Raw genomic sequence first — 24,750 nt, 5'->3', positions numbered from 1 at the left:
CATTCACCCACCCACTGACATTCACCCACCCACCCACTGTCATTCACCCACCGTCATTCACCCAACTGTCATTCTACTGTCATTCACCCACCCACCTACTGTCATTCAACTGCCATTCACCCACCCACTGTCATTCACCCACCCACTGTCATTCACCCACCGTCATTCACCCAACTGTCATTCTACTGTCATTCACCCACCCACCCACTGTCATTCACCCACCCACTGTCATTCACCCACCCACCCACTGTAATTCACCCAACTGTCATTCTACTGTCATTCACCCAACCACCCACTGTCATTCACCCACCCACCCACTGTCATTCACCCACCTGTCACCCAACTGTCATTCTACTGTCATTCAACTGTCATTCAACTGTCATACACCCACCCACCCACTGTCATTCACCCACCGTCATTCACCCATCTGTCATTCTACTGTCATTCACCCACCCAGTCACTGTCATTCACCCACTGTCATTCACCCACCCACCCACTGTCATTCACCCACCCACTGTCATTCACCCACCCACCGTCATTCACCCACCCACCGTCATTCACCCACCCACCGTCATTCACCCAACACACTGTCATTCACCCACCCACTGACATTCACCCACCCACCCACTGTAATTCACCCATCGTCATTCACCCAACTGTCATTCTACTGTCATTCACCCACCCACCTACTGTAATTCAACTGCCATTCACCCACCCACTGTCATTCACCCACCCACCCACCCAACATCATTCACCCAACTGTCATTCTACTGTCATTCACCCACCCAATCACTGTCATTCACCCACTGTCATTCACCCACCCACCCACTGTCATTCACCCATCGTCATTTACCCAACTGTCATTCTACTGTCATTCATGCACCCAACCACTGTCATTCAACTGTCATTCACCCACCCACTGTCATTCACCCACCCACCATGATTCACCCAACTGTCATACTACTGTCATTCACCCACCCAATCACTGTCATTCACTCACTGTCATTCACCCACCACTGTCATTCACCCACTCACCCACTGTTTCTAAAACCCATTGTCATTCAATTGTCATTCACCCACCCACCCACTGTCAATCACCCACCCACCCACTGTCAATCACCCACCCACCCACTGTCATTCACCCACCCACCCACTGTCATTCATCCACCATCATTCACGCAACTGTCATTCTACTGTCATTCACCCACCCAGTCACTGTCATTCACCCACTCTCATTCACCCACCCACTGTCATTCACCCACCCACTGTCATTCACCCACCCACCATCATTCACCCATCCACCGTCATTCACCCACCCACCCACTGTCATTCACCCAACCCACTGTCATTCACCCATCCACCCACTGACATTCACCCACCCACCCACTGTCATTCACCCATCGTCATTCACCCAACTGTCATTCTACTGTCATTCACCCACCCACCCATTGTCATTCAACTGTCATTCACCCACCCACTTTCATTCACCCACCCACCGTCATTCACCCAACTGTCATTCTACTGTCATTCACCCACCCAATCACTGTCATTCACCCACTGTCATTCACCCACCACTGTCATTCACCCACCCACCCACTGTCATCCACCCACCCACTGTCCTTCACCCACCCACTGTCATTCACCCAACTGTCATTCTACAGTCATTCACTCACTCACTGTCATTCAGCTGTCATTTACCCACCCACTGTCATTCACCCACCCACCGTCATTCACCCAACTGTCATTCTACTGTCATTCACCTACCCAGTCACTGTCATTCACCCACTGTCATTCACCCACCCCTGTCATTCACCCACCCACCCACTGTCATTCAACCCACCCACTGTCATTCACCCACCCACCCACTGTCATTCACCAACCCACCGTCATTCACCCACCCACCGTCATTCACCCACCCACTGTCTTTCACCCACCCACCCACTGTCATTCTACCAACCCACCCACCCACTGTCATTCACCCACCGTCATTCACCCAACTGTCATTCTACTGTCATTCACCCACCCACCCACTGTCATTCACCCACCCACTGTCATTCACCCACCCACTGTCATTCACCCAACTGTCATTCTACTGTCATTCACCCACCCACCCACTGTCATTCACCCACCCACCCACTGTCATTCACCCACCTGTCACCCAACTGTCATTCTACTGTCATTCAACTGTCATTCAACTGTCATACACCCACCCACCCACTGTCATTCACCCACAGTCATCCACCCATCTGTCATTCTACTGTTATTCACCAACCCAGTCACTGTTATTCACCCACTGTCATTCACCCACCCACCCACTGTCATTCACCCACCCACCCACTGTCATTCACCCACCCACCGTCATTCACCCACCCACCGTCATTCACCCACCCACCGTTATTCACCCAACCCACTGTCATTCACCCACCCACTGACATTCACCCACCCACCCACTGTCATTCACCCATCGTCATTCACCCAACTGTCATTCTACTGTCATTCACCCACCCACCTACTGTCATTCAACTGCCATTCACCCACCCACTGTCATTCACCCACCCACCCACCCAAAGTCATTCACCCGACTGTCATTCTACTGTCATTCACCCACCCAATCACTGTCATTCACCCACTGTCATTCACCCACCCACCCACCCACTGTCATTCACCCACCCACCCACCCACTGTCATTCACCCACCCACCCATTGTCATTCACCCACCCACCCACTGTCATTCACCCACCCACCCACCCACTGTCATTCACCCACCCACTTTCATTCAACCACCCACCCACTGTCATTCAACCACACACTGTCATTCACCCACCTGTCATTCTCCTGTCATTCACCCACCCACTGTCATTCAACTATCATTCACCCACCCACTGTCATTCACCCAACTGTCATTCTACTGTCATTCACCCACCCACTGTCATTCACCCACCCACACACTGTCATTCACCCACCCACCCACTGTCATTCACCCACCCACCATCATTCACCCACCCACTGTCATTCATTCACCCACCCACCCACTGTCATTCATTCAACTGTCATTCATTCAACTGTCATTCATTCACCCACCCACCCACTGTCATTCATTCACCCACCCACCCACTGTCATTCATTCATCCACCCACCCACTGTCATTCACCCACCCACTGTCATTCACCCACCCACACACTGTCATTCACCCAACTGTCATTCTACTGTCATTCACCCACCCACTGTCATTCACCCACCCACTGTCATTCACCCACCCACCATCATTCACCCATCCACCGTCATTCACCCACCCACCCACTGTCATTCACCCAACCCACTGTCATTCACCCATCCACCCACTGACATTCACCCACCCACCCACTGTCATTCACCCATCGTCATTCACCCAACTGTCATTCTACTGTCATTCACCCACCCACCCATTGTCATTCAACTGTCATTCACCCACCCACTTTCATTCACCCACCCACCGTCATTCACCCAACTGTCATTCTACTGTCATTCACCCACCCAATCACTGTCATTCACCCACTGTCATTCACCCACCACTGTCATTCACCCACCCACCCACTGTCATCCACCCACCCACTGTCCTTCACCCACCCACTGTCATTCACCCAACTGTCATTCTACAGTCATTCACTCACTCACTGTCATTCAGCTGTCATTTACCCACCCACTGTCATTCACCCACCCACCGTCATTCACCCAACTGTCATTCTACTGTCATTCACCTACCCAGTCACTGTCATTCACCCACTGTCATTCACCCACCCCTGTCATTCACCCACCCACCCACTGTCATTCAACCCACCCACTGTCATTCACCCACCCACCCACTGTCATTCACCAACCCACCGTCATTCACCCACCCACCGTCATTCACCCACCCACTGTCTTTCACCCACCCACCCACTGTCATTCTACCAACCCACCCACCCACTGTCATTCACCCACCGTCATTCACCCAACTGTCATTCTACTGTCATTCACCCACCCACCCACTGTCATTCACCCACCCACTGTCATTCACCCACCCACTGTCATTCACCCAACTGTCATTCTACTGTCATTCACCCACCCACCCACTGTCATTCACCCACCCACCCACTGTCATTCACCCACCTGTCACCCAACTGTCATTCTACTGTCATTCAACTGTCATTCAACTGTCATACACCCACCCACCCACTGTCATTCACCCACAGTCATCCACCCATCTGTCATTCTACTGTTATTCACCAACCCAGTCACTGTTATTCACCCACTGTCATTCACCCACCCACCCACTGTCATTCACCCACCCACCCACTGTCATTCACCCACCCACCGTCATTCACCCACCCACCGTCATTCACCCACCCACCGTTATTCACCCAACCCACTGTCATTCACCCACCCACTGACATTCACCCACCCACCCACTGTCATTCACCCATCGTCATTCACCCAACTGTCATTCTACTGTCATTCACCCACCCACCTACTGTCATTCAACTGCCATTCACCCACCCACTGTCATTCACCCACCCACCCACCCAAAGTCATTCACCCGACTGTCATTCTACTGTCATTCACCCACCCAATCACTGTCATTCACCCACTGTCATTCACCCACCCACCCACCCACTGTCATTCACCCACCCACCCACCCACTGTCATTCACCCACCCACCCATTGTCATTCACCCACCCACCCACTGTCATTCACCCACCCACCCACCCACTGTCATTCACCCACCCACTTTCATTCAACCACCCACCCACTGTCATTCAACCACACACTGTCATTCACCCACCTGTCATTCTCCTGTCATTCACCCACCCACTGTCATTCAACTATCATTCACCCACCCACTGTCATTCACCCAACTGTCATTCTACTGTCATTCACCCACCCACTGTCATTCACCCACCCACACACTGTCATTCACCCACCCACCCACTGTCATTCACCCACCCACCATCATTCACCCACCCACTGTCATTCATTCACCCACCCACCCACTGTCATTCATTCAACTGTCATTCATTCAACTGTCATTCATTCACCCACCCACCCACTGTCATTCATTCACCCACCCACCCACTGTCATTCATTCATCCACCCACCCACTGTCATTCACCCACCCACTGTCATTCACCCACCCACACACTGTCATTCACCCAACTGTCATTCTACTGTCATTCACCCACCCACCCACTGTCATTCACCCACCCACCCACAGTCATTCACCCACCTGTCACCCAACTGTCATTCTACTGTCATTCAACTGTCATACACCCACCCACCCACTGTCATTCTCCCACCGTCATTCACCCAACTGTCATTCTACTGTCATTCACCCACCCAGTCACTGTCATTCACCCACTGTCATTCACCCACCCACCCACTGTCATTCACCCACCCACTGTCATTCACCCACCCACCGTCATTCACCCACCAACCATCAATCTCCCACCCACCGTCATTCACCCAACCCACTGTCATTCACCCACCCACTGACATTCACCCACCCACCCACTGTCATTCACCACCGTCATTCACCCAACTGTCATTCTACTGTCATTCACCCACCCACTCACTGTCATTCAACTGCCATTCACCCACCCACTGTCATTCACCCACCCACCCACCGTCATTCACTCAACTGTCATTCTACTGTCATTCACCCACCCAATCACTGTCATTCACCCACTGTCATTCACCCACACTCCCACTGTCATTCACCCACCCACACTCCCACTGTCATTCACCCACCCACCCATTGTCATTCACCCACCCACCCACTGTCATTCACCCACCCACTGTCATTCACCCACCCACTGTCATTCACCCACCCACCCACTGTCATTCAACCACCCACTGTCATTCACCCACCTGTCATTCTCCTGTCATTCACCCACCCACCCACCCACTGTCATTCAACTGTCATTCACCCACCCACTGTCATTCACCCAACTGTCATTCTACTGTCATTCACCCACCCACTGTCATTCACCCACCCACCCACTGTCATTCACCCACCCGCCATCATTCACCCACCCACTGTCATTCATTCACCCACCCACCCACTGTCATTCATTCAACTGTCATTCATTCATTCATTCATTCAACTGTCATTCATTCACCTACCCACACACTGTCATTCATTCACCCACCCACCCACTGTCATTCATTCACCCACCCACCCACTGTCATTCCTTCACCAACCCACCCACTGTCATTCATTCACCCACCCACTGTCATTCATTCACCCACCCACTGTCATTCAACTGTCATTCACCCAGCCACTGTCATTCACCCACCCACCCACTGTCATTCACCCACCGTCATTCACCCAACTGTCATTCTACTGTCATTCATTCACCCACCCACTGTCATTCACCCACCCACCCACTGTCATTCACCCAACTGTCATTCACCCACCCACCGTCATTCACCCACCATCATTCACCCAACTGTCATTCTACTGTCATTCACCCACCCACTGTCATTCAACTGTCATTTACCCACCCACTGTCATTCAACCACCCACCGTCATTCACCCAACTGTCATTCTACTGTCATTCACCCACCAAGTCACTGTCATTCAACCACTGTCATTCACCCACCCCTGTCATTCACCCACCCACCCACCCACTGTCATTCACCAATTCACCCACCCACCGTCATTCACCCACCCACTGTCTTTCACCCACCCACTGTCTTTCACCCACCCACCCACTGTCATTCACCCACTCACCCACTGTTATTCACCCACCGTCATTCACCCAACTGTCATTCTACTGTCATTAAACTGTCATTCAACTGTCATTCACCCACCCACTGTCATTCACCCACCGTCATTCACCCAACTGTCATTCTACTGTCATTCACACACCCACCCACTGTCATTCACCCACCCACTGTCATTCACCCACCCACTGTCATTCACCCACTCACTGTCATTCACCCAACTGTCATTCTAATGTCATTCACCCACACAACCACCCACCCACCCACCCACTTTCATTCAAACCCAAAACTGTCATTCACCCACCCACTGTCATTCACCCACCCACCCACTGTCATTCACCCACCGTCATTCACCCAACTGTCATTCTACTGTCATTCACCCACCCACCCACTGTCATTAACCCACCGTCATTCACCCAACTGTCATTCTACTGTCATTCACCCACCCAGTCACTGTCATTCACCCACTGTCATTCACCCACTCACTGTCATTCACCCACCCACCATCATTCACCCACCCACCGTCATTCATTCACCCACCCACTGTCATTCACCCAACCCACTGTCATTCACCCACCCACCCACTGACATTCACCCACCCACCCACTGTCATTCACCCATCGTCATTCACCCAACTGTCATTCAACTGTTATTCACCCACCCACTGTCATTCACCCACCCACCGTCATTCACCCAACTGTCATACTACTGTCATTCACACACCCACCCACTGTCATTCACCCACCCACTGTCATTCACCCACCCACTGTCATTCACCCACTCACTGTCATTCACCCAACTGTCATTCTAATGTCATTCACCCACACAACCACCCACCCACCCACCCACTTTCATTCAAACCCAAAACTGTCATTCACCCACCCACTGTCATTCACCCACCCACCCACTGTCATTCACCCACCGTCATTCACCCAACTGTCATTCTACTGTCATTCACCCACCCACCCACTGTCATTAACCCACCGTCATTCACCCAACTGTCATTCTACTGTCATTCACCCACCCAGTCACTGTCATTCACCCACTGTCATTCACCCACTCACTGTCATTCACCCACCCACCATCATTCACCCACCCACCGTCATTCATTCACCCACCCACTGTCATTCACCCAACCCACTGTCATTCACCCACCCACCCACTGACATTCACCCACCCACCCACTGTCATTCACCCATCGTCATTCACCCAACTGTCATTCAACTGTTATTCACCCACCCACTGTCATTCACCCACCCACCGTCATTCACCCAACTGTCATACTACTGTCATTCACCCACCCAATCACTGTCATTCACTCACTGTCATTCATCCACCACTGTCATTCACACACTCACCCACTGTTTCTCAAATTTGTCATTCACCCACCCACCCACCCATTGTCATTCACCCACCCACCCACTGTCAATAACCCACCCACCCACTGTCAATCACCCACCCACTTTCATTCACCCACCCACCCACTGTCATTCATCCACCGTCATTCACCCAACTGTCATTCTACTGTCATTCACCCACCCAGTCACTGTCATTCACCAACTCTCATTCACCCACCCACCCACTGTCATTCACCCACCCACTGTCATTCACCCACCCACCGTCATTCACCCATCCACCGTCATTCACCCACCCACCCACTGTCATTCACCCACCCACCCACTGACATTCACCCACCCACCCACTGTCATTCACCCATCGTCATTCACCCAACTGTCATTCTACTGTCATTCACCCACCCACCCACTGTCATTCAACTGTCATTCACCCACCCACTGTCATTCACCCACCCACCGTCATTCACCCAAGTGTCATTCTACTGTCATTCACCCACTCACCCACTGTCATTCACCCACCCTGCCACCCACTGTCATTCACCCACCCAGCCACCCACTGTCATTCACCCACCCACCCACCCACTGTCATTCACCCACCCACCCACTGTCATTCACCCACCCACTTTCATTAACCCACCCACTGTCATTCACCCACCCACCCATTGTCATTCACCCACCCAATCACTGTCATTCACCCACTGTCATTCAGCCACCACTGTCATTCACCCACTCACCCACTGTCATTCACCCACCCAGCCACCCACTGTCATTCACCCACCCAGCCACCCACTGTCATTCACCCACCCACCCACTGTCATTCACCCACCCACCCACTGTCATTCACCCACCCACTTTCATTCACCCACCCACCCACTGTCATTCACCCACCCACTGTCATTCACCCACCGTCATTCACCCAACTGTCATTCTACTGTCATTCACCCACCCACTGTCATTCGCCCACCATCATTCACCCAACTGTCATTCTACTGTCATTCACCCACCCACCCACTGTCATCCACCCACCCACTGTCCTTCACCCACCCACTGTCATTCACCCACCGTCATTCACCCAACTGTCATTCTACAGTCATTCACCCACTCACTGTCATTCAGCTGTCATTCACCCACCCACCCATTGTCATTCACCCACCGTCATTCACCCAACTGTCATTCTACTGTCATTCACCCACCCACTGTCATTCAACTGTCATTCACCCACCCACTGTCATTCACCCACCCACCCAATGTCATTCACCCACCCACCCACTGTCATTCACTCACCCACCGTCATTCACCCACCCACCCAATGTCATTCAACCCACCCACCCACTGTCATTCACCCACCCACCCACTGTCATTCACTCACCCACCGTCATTCACCCACCCACCGTCATTCACCCACCCACTGTCTTTCACCCACCCACCCACCCACTGTCATTCACCCACCCACCCACTGTTATGCACCCACCGTCATTCACCCAACTGTCATTCTACTGTCATTCACCCACCCACTGTCATTCAACTGTCATTCACCCACCCACTGTCATTCACCCACCCACCCAATGTCATTCACCCACTGTCATTCACCCAACTGTCATTCTACTGTCATTCACCCACCCACTGTCATTCAACTGTCATTTACCCACCCACTGTCATTCACCCACCCACCGTCATTCACCCAACTGTCATTCTACTGTCATTCACCCACCCAGTCACTGTCATTCACCCACTGTCATTCACCCACCCCTGTCATTCACCCACCCACCCACTGTCATTAAACCCACCCACCCACTGTCATTCACCCACCCATCCACTGTCATTCACCCACCCACCGTCATTCACCCACCCACCGTCATTCACCCACCCACTGTCTTTCACCCACCCACCCACCCACCCACTGTCATTCACCCACCCACCCACTGTTATGCACCCACCGTCATTCACCCAACTGTCATTCTACTGTCATTCACCCACCCACCCACTGTCATTCAACTGTCATTCACCCACCCACTGTCATTCACCCACCCACCCAATGTCATTCACCCACTGTCATTCACCCAACTGTCATTCTACTGTCATTCACCCACCCACCCACTGTCATTCACCCACCCACTGTCATTCACCCACCCACCCACTGTCATTCACCCAACTGTCATTCTACTGTCATTCACCCACCCACCCACTGTCATTCACCCTCCCACTGTTATTCACCCACCCACCCACTGTCATTCACCCACAGTCATTCACCCAACAGTCATTCTACTGTCATTCAACTGTCATTCAACTGTCATACACCCACCCACCCACTGTCATTCACCCACCGTCATTCACCCAACTGTCATTCTACTGTCATTCACCCACCCAGTCACTGTCATTCACCCACTGTCATTCACCCACCCACCCACTGTCATTCACCCACTCACTGTCATTCACCCACCCACCATCATTCACCCACCCACCGTCATTCAACTGTCATTCACCCAACCCATTGTCATTCACCCACCCACTGACATTCACCCACCCACCCACTGTCATTCACCCACCGTCATTCACCCAACTGTCATTCTACTGTCATTCACCCACCCACCCACTGTCATTCCACTGTCATTCACCCACCCACCCACCGTCACTCACCCAACTGTCATTCTACTGTCATTCACCCACCCAATCACTGTCATTCACCCACTTTCATTCATCCACCCACCCACCCACTGTCATTCACCCACCCACCCACCCACCGTCATTCATCCACCCACCCACCCATTGTCATTCACCCACCCACTGTCATTCACCCACCCACCCACTGTCATTCACCCACCCACTTTCATTCACCCACCCACCCACTGTCATTCACCCACCGTCATTCACCCAACTGTCATTCTAATATCATTCACTCACCCAGTCACTGTCATTCACCCACCGTCATTCACCCAACTGTCATTCTAATGTCATTCACCCACCCACCACTGTCATTCACCCACCCACCGTCATTCACCCACCCACTGTCATTCACTCACCCAACCACCCAGTGTCATTCACCCAACCCACCCACTGACATTCACCCACCCACCACTGTCATTCACCCACCCACCCACCGTCATTCACCCACCCACTGTCATTCACTCACCCAACCACCCAGTGTCATTCACCCAACCCACCCACTGACATTCACCCACCCACCCACTGTCATTCATTCACCCATTGTTATTAATTCACCCACCCTCCCACTGTCATTCACCCAACTGTCATTCACCCAACTGTCATTCTACTGTCATTCACCCACCCAGTCACTATCATTCACCCACCCAGTCACTGTCATCCACCCACTCACCCACCCATTCACTCACCCACTCACCCACCCAGGCAGACAGTCACATGACTTTTGTTGAAAATATAAAAACAAACAGGTTGCATTGTAATGTTTTTTTCTGTATCACAATAATAAAACAGTTGAGTAAAAGTTGCGCGCTTAAAGATATTTTTTCGTGGTAGTTGCGCTATGGGTTCGGGGGGGGGGTTCACTATGGGTTCGGGGGGGGGGGGCTGCTCCTTTCATTTGTCCCGGGCCCCATGATTTCTGTTGGCGGCCCTGAGTACATGGTCAGTAAACCCATTCACAGGCAGCTATTTCAACCTTTTGGGTGCAATCAATGTGAGAATGGTTACTGGCCTTGAAATGTGAAGCTTGTAGTGTCTACAACAAGACACAAAGTAAGTTATGGTGAGTAAAATGTGTTTGTCTCTTCATCCTCTTTATTAGTGGTTCCCAATCAATGACCTTAAAGCATAGTTGACTTATGTAGTGCTTTATTCGTAAAAAAAAAAAAAATTGCTACAGGAGAATCAGAATATACATTTTCACTTTTGCACCAGATATGAAGTTGAAAAACTACTCCATACAAGTGTAGCCGTGGGTAAGTTTGGGCTATAGGTCTATCCTCCTCCTGTGCAGTAATACCTGGTAAGGGCAGGTTTGCCAGGAGTAATCATGGGTTTCCCCACACACTGCAGTTTAGTGAGTCAGAGAAGGTAGTACTCAGGCCTTGTGTCAATCAGAGGCACAGGGGTGGGTCTACTGGATTTTTACTTACTGAATTGTACTTCCTGAATTTTGTCAGTTGTCTCTACTCTTGAGAGAGACTAGTCCACCCTATCTGGACTGTGCAGGGCTCTGCCAGTCTGAGGCCCTCCCATAGGGGAGTGGAGGGGGATCCTTCCTCTTATCTCACCAGGAGATAAGAGAAGAGCACATATAGCTTCTAGGGCCCTGACAAGGAGTGATTGTCCAGGGACTTCCTTCGGTTGACAACCTACTGATGTGCGGCTGAAGCACCCTGCTGTGAGATGGGCAGTCTGCCATGCATTGCTCAAATAAAGTATTCTTTTGATTCAACATATTCTCGCCTGAGATTGGAATCTATTAGGGAGTAGCTGTTAGAGATTCTCCTGCAGAGGTTCCTCCCTACCAGTTTGGGGATCTGCATGAGATGGAAGCGCTGTACCAGTGAGTATTACTTAGCTCTACCTCAAAAGCCTGTACTTATATCCCCTATACCATCGCGGGAGACTCAGGGCCCCCTGTTGCCAGCAGGTTTGCACCACCTTAGACACCGTAACCAGTACACCATTTCCCCAAGGGCACCCTACATGAGATTGGGGGTGGGGGGGAAGCAGGGTTACACAAGGATAGTATCTTCAGACCGATGCTATTTTACTTTTTCACTACAAGTACTTATTCGCTGAATACAGTAAATATTGTAATACTAAAAAAAAATTAAAGGATCTTATTCAGTGAACTGTGATGTTGTTTTTCAGATGTAATTTGAAAAGCACTTTCCTGTACTTATTTAAAGCATATTTTAAGGAAATTTCATAAAGCTTTCTCAGCTTTCCTTTGTGTGATATGTAAATGTTATATTAAATCAATACAAATCAATGTGATATTGTCCTAAAAAGAATAGGAAATGTTTGCCTTTGTTTTGTTTAATTGCAGGGATTCTTCTATGGGAATACATTTCAATAGTGAACATTTTTGTTTAATTTTCCATGTTAAGATTGGTATTCATAAAATGTAAAAATTCTGCTTCAATCATCATACACTGAAACATGTCTGAGTAGTTCTCATGTTGATCCAACAAAGAGTTGCACTGAGGACTGGCAAACAGTTTAAATCCAAATTAGAAAACAAAAAACACCTTGGGGAAAAGGGATTGTCCAACCAATTACCTCAAGCAACAGAACTATAAGATATATATCCATCTAAAAATAGTTATGGTTTAAAACGGGGATTTTGTATATCTAACGTGTTTCCCCCACCCGGTGGGAGATTTGGCCATTACTAAATGTGTGGTGCATGATTCCTGCTGGTAACAGGAGGGCAAGCTGTCCACCGATGGAAGTTGGGACACAGGATCAGGTTTCTGGGGTTCATACCCTACATATAATTTAGCAGTGCAGCGCCTACATCTAACGTAGGCTCCAGGGAACTGAAGATGATCTCCCACGATAGAACCGATTACCTCTCCCCCAAGTAAGACCACACACGAGGCCAGTGGTATAATAACAGGAACGGTTTATTGTCTCGCTCTGTGCTGCACAGTACACTGCAGGGTTCTGCCCAATTTCAGCTACTCAATGAAGGATGGTCCCTGGACCTTCACTACAGGCCAAGGGCAGCCGCAGCAGTCCCAGCTCTTCCCTGCCACTCTAGCAGGGGCAGAGGTATGGTACACACTCACTTTTCCCCGGAGGGAAGAGGACCTGAGAAGGCCCAATAATCAGGCTCTTGGCTGTGTGACCTGCCCCTCTCAAGTGGGTAGAGGCACTAATGACTTTGGGGCGGCACTGCCCTTAAGTACAGCCAGGAGGAGGGCACCAGGTCCGCTCCATAATTGGAGATGCTCAGGCCTGATGTCACCACCTCCCAATTCCACTCAAGTGCAGCACAAAGGAGGGGGAAAACCCCATGATAACTACTGGCCAGGCCTGCTTGTACCAGGACTTACTGCCAGGAGTAAAAGCAGATTAATAGCCATAGATGGCATGGCTTCATATAAAAAGAGAATTATTTCTAATATCTACAATCTGCACCGTAACATGCACAATGCCTGAAATCCAGTATTTGTGCAAAGTATTCTACTGCAGATGTGATCAAAGAGGACAGCCATGCATCAACTTTGCTAAGGCCTCTGGTAAATTCACGAGAGTACTGAGGTATAAAAAATATAAGAAGAAAAAAAGATTCTGTTTTCAAGACAAATAAGAATTAAATTGACAGGATTGTATATTGCAGAAATGGAAATGTCATGTGAATGTAATTGGCTAAATATAAAGCTGTATTGGCAATGTTTAATGAAAATGCAGGCTACCTGACACAAGAGTTTGCATTTATTTCAGCTACTTGAGAAAATTCCACTGGGGAATGATGAGGTTATAACATTCCAGACTTATTGCAGTGCTGTGTCATGGTTATCAAAGGCCCCTCAAGAAAGCAAACTCAGAGGTAAGAATACAGTTGAATTATCTACTGCACTGTAAGTATTTTATTTTACTGCAATAAGTTTCTCCCATAATAATGTGCAGAAACTGGACACAGACGATCAGAATTAAAGGAGCAATTCCCGCTTTTATTTATTTTTTTACTTATCTTTTTTTAATACCGGATTGAAGCAGGGGGTCTTCGGAGTTGAATCCCATTTATTTAATCTCCAGGGACCCCTGATGGGGGTGTGGGTATCTCCTGCAGTTTTCTGCAGTTTAAAGCTCCCATGTCACCACTCCGGGTGACATCCCAGATTCCAATTGGCCCGCAGGAGCCAAAGGAGGCCCACTGGAGCTTTCAAAATTCGCCAGAATGTGAACCCTGGATGAGAGCTGGAATGGCTATCGGCACCCACTACGGAGGTTCTCTGCGGTTCCCCTGAGATTAATTAATGTGGATCCACTCCTAAAACCCACTGTTTCAATCCAATGTAAAAAAGAAAAGAAAACGTCTTGGATTGTTGCTTTAACTCCTAATTACATACAATAGTTTTTCTCTATCCGTTTTTTACATCTCAGTTTAGTGTAACACACTATCACCCCCACCCCCTCTACAGCATGAGGGATAGGGTGTACAGTGAAATATAGGAATGTAACAATCCCAATGTCTTTTCTACTGTCTCTTTAAAATAGGATTGCTGTTTAAAGGCATATGTGGGTGCTCAGTGGTTACCTGGTCAATCTTAGGGTTGAGGATCTGCGCTGGCTCGTGATCAGGAGTAAAAAATAATAGTACAGGGCACCAGGAACTTTTGAAAATGTATTAACAGATGATCTTCTTCGTATGCATCACAGCATTCACAAAGAGGCACGGCTCTTAGGTTACAACAGGACAGGTTTTCAGCATACAGGAATCAGTACTTGTCCATACCTTTCACCAAGAGACTGGTAGTGGTTCATCTCCCTTTTGAAGGCTTTTGCCCTGCCTGGTCGCAGATCCATAATCCAGAAATCACCAGCAGCCCACCCATGTCTCTTCCTAGTCCTGCAAATGGAGACTACTTGCTACTGCACTGTTGGTTCAGTCAAATACATTTATTGTAATAGTATAATCCTGCTGAACACTGGCCTCCCCTTATGAGGCCTGTACTGCCAGATTCCTTATTCTAGGGAAGGCCTGCACAACTTGTAAAGGGAACTCCTACAAGGAAAACAGATTCGGGCCACACGGGTTAAACAGCATTTATTATTCAAAATTATACATTTCTTTACCATGTTTACTTGATACAAAATTACATTTAAAATACTTGAATTGAAATTAACTAATTTCCTAATCATCTCACAAACTTAATGAGAGGTATTACACTTCTTTTCAGCAACAAGCTTGTTGTATTCCGGGGTCAAATTCGTAGTAGACGTCTTCAAAATGTCTTCCAAATGGTCATTAGTCAGACAAGATTGTTGTTTGTTTATGTTCATATTCATGATAGAGAACGTTTGTTCACAAATGTAGGTACTGCCAAAAATGCTGAACGTTTTCATTGCAGCTTCAATAAAAATTTTGTACTTTTCAATCTCCACACTTCTGTAGAATTCCTGCAGTCTGCTTTCTTGGTGCTTATTTCTGTAATCTGTCGAACACTGAAGATCAATAACGTTCAACTGCAATTGGAATGGCATGTCTGCTGGATACACTGAAAAGGGACCGTCAATCATCTTCAATTGAATGTCTTCTTCTTTAGACAAAGTGAGTCTTCTGTCAAATTCTTCAATCAGACCATCAATTTCTGATAGCATTGAAATTGCTATATTTTTATAGCAATAAATAGCATAGCATATTTTTCTCCTAGCTCGTGTGCTTGTGCTGAGGGATATGCTGTGCACAAGTGCTAAAGTGACACATTTCACCTTTCCAAAGCTGACTTCTGAAAAGCTTATTTTTTCCCTAAAGTTGAGTGTTGAGGTTATTTAGATGTGTTGTAACGTCACAAAAGAAGAAAAGATCACGATTCCAGGACTGCACTTCAAGCTCAGGAAATTGTCTTTGTTCTTGTTCTAAGAATTTGGCTACTTTCTCTTTTAAAGCAACGAAACGCTGGAGCACTCATCCTCGACCCAACCACCTCACTTCTGTATGGTAGAGTAGGTCACTGCAGTCGGCGTCTACCTCTTCAAGAAAAGCTCGGAATGTCCCATGTTTCAGTCCCCTAGAACAGAGCTAGTTAACAATAGAAACTACCACTGACACATAATGAAACGTCAAAATTTTGCTACACAAAACCTGAAGATGTATTATACAGTGACGTTTGGTTATTTGTCTACCGATAAATTGTTCAATAAGAGTAACCGCTCCAACATGTTTTCCGCACATTGCCTGTGCACCATCAGTACAAATGGTCACCAAGTTTGCAAAACCTATTCCCAACTTCATCATCCCCGCACTTTATTACTTCACTGGATATTTATTTTACGGTTGTCTGGCCTGTCATGGAGCATATACCAACAAGCTCTTCAGTAATTTCGAAGTTTCCATCAATACCTCGAACAAAAATAAGAAGTTGAGCTGTGTCCTTCAAATCTTTACTTTCGTCCATTGCTAGAGAGTAAAAGCAGAATTCACTGGCTTTCTGCTTCAACTGATGGCTAAGATTGTTGGAAATGTCCGCTATCCTCCTCTGTGTGATAGACTGACATTTTCAAATGTTCCCCTCTTTTCTGAACATAGCCCAGAAACAGCAATCAGCATCCATTTCTTTATAAAGTCACCCGCAGTATAACTTTTTCCAGCAGCAGCAATTTCCCTCGAAATTTCAAAGCTGACCTTGGTGGCCGCCTCGCTCTCGGTGTTCACTTTCTTGAAAATCTGTTGTTCTGCACTAAGACGTTTCATAAAATTTGCTGCTTTAATTTTCTTTTCATGTGCGTCCAATTTGGCCACTTCAGGATGTTTAGTCTCAAAGTGCGCCAAATATTATATTCTTTGGGATTGGCTACCATTACGCGACACACGAGGCATAGAAATTTGTCTCGGAACATAGTAAACAAATATGTATTTGTCCATTCAGCGTTAAAAGATCTATTCTCCGATTCCAACTTTCTTATTTTTCTTGTCACTCATTGCAGCTGTAGTTATTTAAAATAGGAATAGGAAATAGGAAAGATTCAGTGATGATGATAATGATAATAATTTATATTTTCACATTATATTCTAATTTCAAACAGAATTATATTGAAAATTATACATTTCTTTTTTAAAAAGCCTGTCACATAAGACCAGCACTTTTGACACTTTATACCTTCGGAGATCAATCCACTAGGCAGGTCAACATTGTTAAATAAAATGGGGTTTATTTGATGAGACTGCAGACATGCAAAAAATGCACAAAACATCATATTTCCCCCAGCACCACTCATCATCATAATATATCTCCCCCAGCACCCCTCATCATCATCATCATATATCTCCCCCAGCACCCATCATCATCCTCATATATCTCCCCCAACACCCCTCATCATTATCATCGAATATCTCCCCCAGCACACCTCATCATCATCATATATCTCCCCCAGCATCCATCATCATCATATATCTCCCCCAGCACCCCTCCTCAGCATCATCATATCTCCCCCATCATCATATTTCCTCCCCCTCATCATCATCATCTTCTTATCTCCTCTCCCCACCCCCCCCTCCCCCATATGCCTAACTTATTGCGGCGGTGGGTTCCAGAAAGTATGAAATTAACAGCAGGTATGAAATCAGAGCAGAGCAGGACCTCATGGGGTAAGAGGCGCCCTCTAGCAGCAGACACTGGAAGTTCCGGGTCACACTGCTAGAGCACGTCACACAACTAGAGTGCGTCACACAGCTAAAGCGCACACCTACTGCTAGAGCACGTACCTACCCTGCTGTCCTCATCTGAGGGGAGAGCAGGCTCTTGGGGAGGAAGAGGGGGAGAGCGGACCAAAGCCGTTGCGAGCCGCACAGTGAGTACAGGCGGGCCACATGCGGTCCATGGGCCATATGTTGTGCAGGCCTGTTCTAGGAAATATCTATCTATAGTAGTACTTCCTTAATTTATAAAACAATAAAAGGACTTACTATCTTGAATCACTTACATGTGAGATCCTCTCCTCAAAACCTCCTGGAATCCCAGATGATATTGGAATCCTCCTTGGGTCTGAGGGGTCTAAAGGATCTTAAGGGGTCTAAGAGATAAAACCCATACCTGCCACTTATCTAACTTAGGTACTGTATTGTAGGTGTAAAACCCACCCCAGTTGCTGGGCGGATTAAAATGGATATATATGTTGCACAAGGATCACACCATATCATCTGACCCTTCTAGCCTTTTCTGGAAACCAGTCAGTAACATATACTGACCTTTAAAAGGCAACATAATAGTAAAAACTTTGTGAAAATGGTGGCTGTGAGGATTAACCCCTACACTGCCTGCATAGACCAGAACTGACATACAGAGATTCCAAACTTTAGCAGGGTGCTACATTAGCAATCATGAGAACGATTCAATTGCTTACTGCACCGACACACTTTATTCGAGCAAATACCCGGTATGTACCTGGCAGATACCTGGAATGCGCCGCTCCTCACCTCTGACAAGCCCCGTTGCGTTTGCCTTCCCAGCCTGGGTTCGTGCCTGGCTGATGGGCGGCTGATCTGTTAAATGATAATGATTAGGATTTAATAGGCTGCAATGCTTCGCGTGTCTACCAGATGGCATAAATTCATGAATTGTAATGCAGTATATATATATATACTGTGCAGTATTGCAGCCAGCGGGAATAAAATGCTTCAATCCCTGCCTGGAAAATACCTCAATGCACTCGGGCAGAAAACAGTCACAAACCTCAATACACCCGGGTATACCCGAATTCGTGGGACTAGCCGAGCTCGAATAAAGTGTGTCGCCAGTGTATAAAGTGTTTAAAAAAACAATACATTTACAATCGGATATATCTCGGGAATGATGCAGCATAAAATAAAAGGGAACAGCCAGAGCAAGAAAAGGCTTGTCAAAGGCTTACTACTGTATTTTTATTAAATGGGGATCTGCTTATTTAAATTAATTTGTATGTTAGTAACATTATGAGCTTCCAGAGGTGACTGAATTTGGATAATATATTATTATTGTAAAAAATCAGAGTAGGAAAGAGCTAAAAAATTATATAATGTAAAGCATGAAAAATATGCTTCAAAAAAGTATAAAATCATGAAAACAACTAGAGATGGAGAATGATTCATCACCGGCCTGCCCTGCACTTGGAGCAGGTGAACCACCGGCTAAAGTGCGACCTGATCACAGCCAAGTGCAGCACAGGGGAAATTTCCCATCAAGGTTAACACAGCGGGTGTCCATGCTTCTGAATGGGCCATCCACTGCATTCATCATACCGGACCGCCACCAGGCTGTAAGAGTTGCACAGTGAGAAGCTGCATCCCCTACATAGACCTGCATAGCTCTTACAGGTGATCATGCTGTTTTTATTTGATTCTTATTACATGGGATTGAAACAGGGGGTCTCCGGAGATGAACCGCATTAATTTCAGGTCCGTGGAACCCCTGCTTCCCGAGTTACAGGTGTCCGTATGGGGTGCCGGTATCTCCGGCATGTTTAAATGTCCTGTGTCATGGCCCATGTGACCGGGACATTTACACTTGCCGGAGATACTAGCATCCTATACTGGGGCCTGTAGCTCGTAAGCAGGGTGTCACCTGAGCTGGAAATAATGTGGATCAGCTCCGGAGACCCCCTGCTTAAATCCTATGTAATATGATTAAAATAAAAGTAGTTTCATTACCTCAGTGGCTAACCGACATTCCTAGTTTTTTAGGGGTAGAGTGTTTAGGTTAAGGTTGTAGTTGCCCCAGGGTGGGTGGTTAGGCCTACTGGAAGGGTTGTGGGAGGGGTTAATCCCTTAATTACCTTAGCGGTTACTACTGCTAAGGTATTAAAGCGCTTAATGCCTCCAGTTACCCACCCAGGAGGCCTAACCACCCACCCGGGGCAACTACCTCCTTCACCCACCCCCTCCACATCCAACACCACCACACAGGAATGGTCAAAACCCTAGTAGCCAATTATGGTTAATAGCATTTTTGTCCATTCAAATTTACAGCAAAATAAAATACAAATTACATTAATCAATGTTTTACTCACCCCTTCCAGGATGAAGGCTATCCACTTCCTCTTCCTCCTCACCATGATTGAAGAAAGGGTTGATGCCCAACCATTAAGCCAATGTGTCTATCAGTGCCCCGTTGAGGTCATAGATAACAACAGTGACAATCAATGGATTTATTGACTTGTGCGTTTTTATTATATTATAATGTTTATTTTATTGTTATTTTTTAAACATCACAAATCGGCAAAAGCGCTATTATACATAGTTGGCTACTAGGACTTTTGCCCATTTGCTTGTTTGTGGTGATGGGGGTAGAGGAGGTGGGTTATTGGGGTAGTTGCCCCGGGGAGGGTAATTAGGCCTCCATTGTCAGTAAGAGAGGGGTTAACCCCTTAATTACCATCGTGATTACTAACTGTTAAGGTCATTAAGTGGTTACTGGCCAGTAGCTAGTGTTTTTATTTAAATGTTGGTGCCACTGAACACGAGGACAAGGATGAGGACAGCCTTCTTCCTGGCAGGGGTAAATACAACTTTTATTTATTTATTTATGATGGTTTTTAATATGGAAAGGCGCTATTAGCGCATCCTTTCTCGAACTTTGTCTTTGGTGCCAACGTGTACCAAGACCACTGGATCAGTCCCAGCGCCTCCCAACAATCTATCCACCCGATCCGGATTGTGCCAAAACCGAGCCCTGGGAGACAACAAACTGTTCGGTTCATGCAGTCTCGGCACCAGATTGCCCTATATACAGTATCTTCCTAATAATGGAGTCCCATACCACCATAATCTTTCTTGGTCTCTGAGTCACCTCTGTACTGGAAGAACTATTTCCCTAGCTGCTAGAGGAATCTGTTTCCCCTAGCTTTGCCATTCCTGCCCTGACACCCCCAAAATCTTCACTCAATCTTGAAAATCTATTGGGGTGGGTCAGCTGAGAACTGGCCTTCCTCTTCCCCCTGCTTCCCCTTCTAACTGAACCCAGCTACCTACCTGTTCCTCACTCACAGCTCCACCCTATGCACCACTAGTTCCACCCAGGGCCTGCTTAGTGAGCACTAAACACCTTTCAAGATTGTTAATGTGCCTCAGTGTTGGAAGATGCCACTTCAGATCAGCAATCTGAGACTCCAAAGAGACCAGTTGCTAAAACATCCCACAGCGGTATGCTCCCTGAAAAGCTGCTCCAAGTGCACATACTGTACATGTTGCAAGATGTGCATTGAGTGGCACTCCGGCTTATTGTGGCACTATGGAGTATCAAGTGGTAACAATTTACTGTACTTCAATATACCTTGTTTCACACCTTCCTTTATTAACTCCTCTTTGTTCTGACTCCACACCTAATACAAACTGCACTTGAAATCACACTGCAATTCAGTCCCACACCTCAGCATATACAAGTGTAGCAGGGTACCCTCCCTTGCCTCCTCCATGGCAGTGGTCCCGTTGAGTGTAAGGAATTAGTGAGCTGGGTTGACCATGTTGTGGTTGGCACAGCCACATACATAGGGACTCTGTGTAAGGCAGCGGCAATCATGAGGTTGGTTCTGCAGGAAGAGGAGGTCCTGTCGCTCAGGATTTCCTCCGCAGACTGTAGGCGGCATGCTCAGTCCTGACGGAGCTGGACTAGGCCAGACCCGTTCCCCCATAGGCCCCAGTTTGTTCCCCTATATCGTAGTGGAGTATTGTAGGGCTGGCCACTAGTAAGGGACTTGCCCCTTATTGTGCAGACAATTCAGCACAGCAGATGGAACAGCGGCGGAGGATTCCCCAGGCCTGATGGAATGGCTGCACGGTGCTACCTGACATAAGACGAAACAGGGATTGTGTCGGAGGCCCTGCATCATGGGATCATGGATGTGGCCTGTCTGAGTATACCCTGGTGTACCTGAGTACCCAGGAAGGTATCCATGTGCACCAATACCACACAGGGAGGGTAGCGCTGCCCTCACATATATCTCTGGGAGGGACTGTTCTGATGGACATTGGGTTTTAGGTGCCCAGGGCACCCTCAGTACTTTGGGGGATGCTTACTGTGATTGTGTGTGTATACTGTATTGATGAGACTATGGGACCATAGTAAATAGGTTGCATATACTTTGTGTGGATTGTGGTTATTGGAGGTATACCATATAGGTATACCGGTTCCCGTGAAGGGCTTTCCCGCCAACACAGGGCTCCTCATGGGTGGAGGCACTGCACCAGTCACCCCAGGCTCCCCAAGCACGAAGGTTTAGGCCTTTTGTAAGCCTAACACGTTAGCACCCGTATCATCCAAATCTCCTTAAGGAAGAGGGAAAGCGTGTTACACTGTAATGCTTGTGTGAACCCACAAACAAGACAATACCCCAGTACTGAGGTGGGAAGGTTTAGAGCCACACACCCACAGCAGCGGAGGCGTGCCTCCAATCCCACTGGTCTACACTATTGTTTTGGTTTCTTCTTTTTCTTTGCATATATCACCTGGTTTCTTCTTTCTCTTCCCATATTATATGGGTATGATATACCACTGTGCCAATCAATGGGTAGAGGTTGGGGGTACTTGTGCCAGGGTGGGTGGTTAGGCCTCCTGGGTTGGTTGCAAGGGAGGGTGGGTTAACCCCTTAATTACTATAGCTGTTATTAACCACTAAGGTGATTAAGGGGTTAGGGGCCATTAGATTGTATTTTTTTTGTACTCTTGCTGCCAACAGAGGATATGAACATGGTGTATGGTGATGAAGATGCCCTTCATGATGGCAGGGGTAAGAAGAAGTTTTATTTACTTTATTTATGCTGGCTACCTAATTTTTTATTTTGAATGGGCAAATTAGCTATTATCCATATCTGGATGTGTTGTTGGGGGTAGAGTAGGTGGGTAGTAGGGTTGTTGGGTTTTTGAATGTTTATTGAATGTTTATTGTGGTAGCGAGGATGGGTGAAATTGGCATTTGGCCCTTCCCACCGCTATGGTAGTGAAGGGGTTAACTCATCCTACAACCCCCCCGCAAGGCCTAAACACCCAGCAAGAGCCAAATACCACCTCCGCCCACCCCCACTATCCACAATAAACATGGCATTGGTAGTTAACCACTTCATTGCCTTAGCGGTTAGCCGCTAAGGTAATGAAGTTGCCTGTAAATGCTGTTTCATGCATTTGATTCATGCCAGGTGGCCTCCGGTGCTGGTATTAATGTGTATCAGCTCCGGAGACCCCGGCATCAATGCAAGGCAGGAAAAATGCATTCTTTTTTTAAGTCCCTCTCTCGCTGGCGCCCCCTCAGAAGCTTCTCACCATTTACGCTATTTTTTTCTGGCGAGGAATTTGGGAGGAAATCGCCATTCTAGTACCGCAATTAGCCTCGATAAGCTAATCAAGGCTACTAGAATTGCATGACTTTCAAAACCTGCTAATATGTGGCTTATCGCGGTTCACTCTGCGATGTGCTTTGGATGTCTGCAAAAATTGGCGATTAATGCTTTTGACGCCCACTTATCGAGGCTTTCTGAATAGGTATTAGGGGCTGATCACAGCTAAAAAGCCTCAACAAGTGGGTTTGAAGGCTACTAGCATAGGCCAATAGTGTCCTTTTGAGAGACATTTCTGATAAAACCTTGCCCGTATATATTTTTTACTTTCCATGTTAAGTGACTGAGTTTAAAATTTTGGATAATATAGCAAACCATTTAAATAATTTAGACCTCTGAAGAACACTATGTCATATACTAATGGAACAACGTGAATTATTATTATAAGTTTAATATTATTATAAGTTATAATATAATAATATATTATTATTTATTATAAGTAACAAACTCCCAGTTAGTTACGTTATGTGTACATAAATATTGTAAATATTACGGGCTAATAATTTGATGAGTCTTGTTGTCTAAATGCAATATAAATCACCAACCCTCATGGGCAAATCATGTCAGGGTTACAGAGAATGCATTTTTAAGAAGCTCAGAAATACAGGCAATTGTTGAGGGTTAAAAAAAAAAAAGTGTAACAATAAAAAGAAAAAAAAAGTGTTACTCTTC

At 47.4% G+C, this 24,750-nt stretch overlaps 1 protein-coding gene across 1 annotated transcript in view; it reads left to right on the top strand.

The window, feature by feature from the left end:
- LOC142470750 (uncharacterized) overlaps nucleotides 1-24,750 on the top strand; it is a 347,019-nt gene that overhangs the window by 229,676 nt on the left and 92,593 nt on the right. Inside the window, exon 4 of the mRNA XM_075577441.1 lies at nucleotides 14,496-14,601. Coding sequence (XP_075433556.1) covers nucleotides 14,496-14,601 — 106 coding nt within the window. The remainder of the gene's footprint in view (nucleotides 1-14,495; nucleotides 14,602-24,750) is intronic.

Source organism: Ascaphus truei, chromosome 1, assembly GCF_040206685.1.
Source record: "Ascaphus truei isolate aAscTru1 chromosome 1, aAscTru1.hap1, whole genome shotgun sequence".
NCBI lineage: Eukaryota > Metazoa > Chordata > Amphibia > Anura > Ascaphidae > Ascaphus > Ascaphus truei.
The sequence above is the reverse complement of the archived record's forward strand: the minus strand, read 5'-3'. Positions and strand labels throughout refer to the sequence as shown.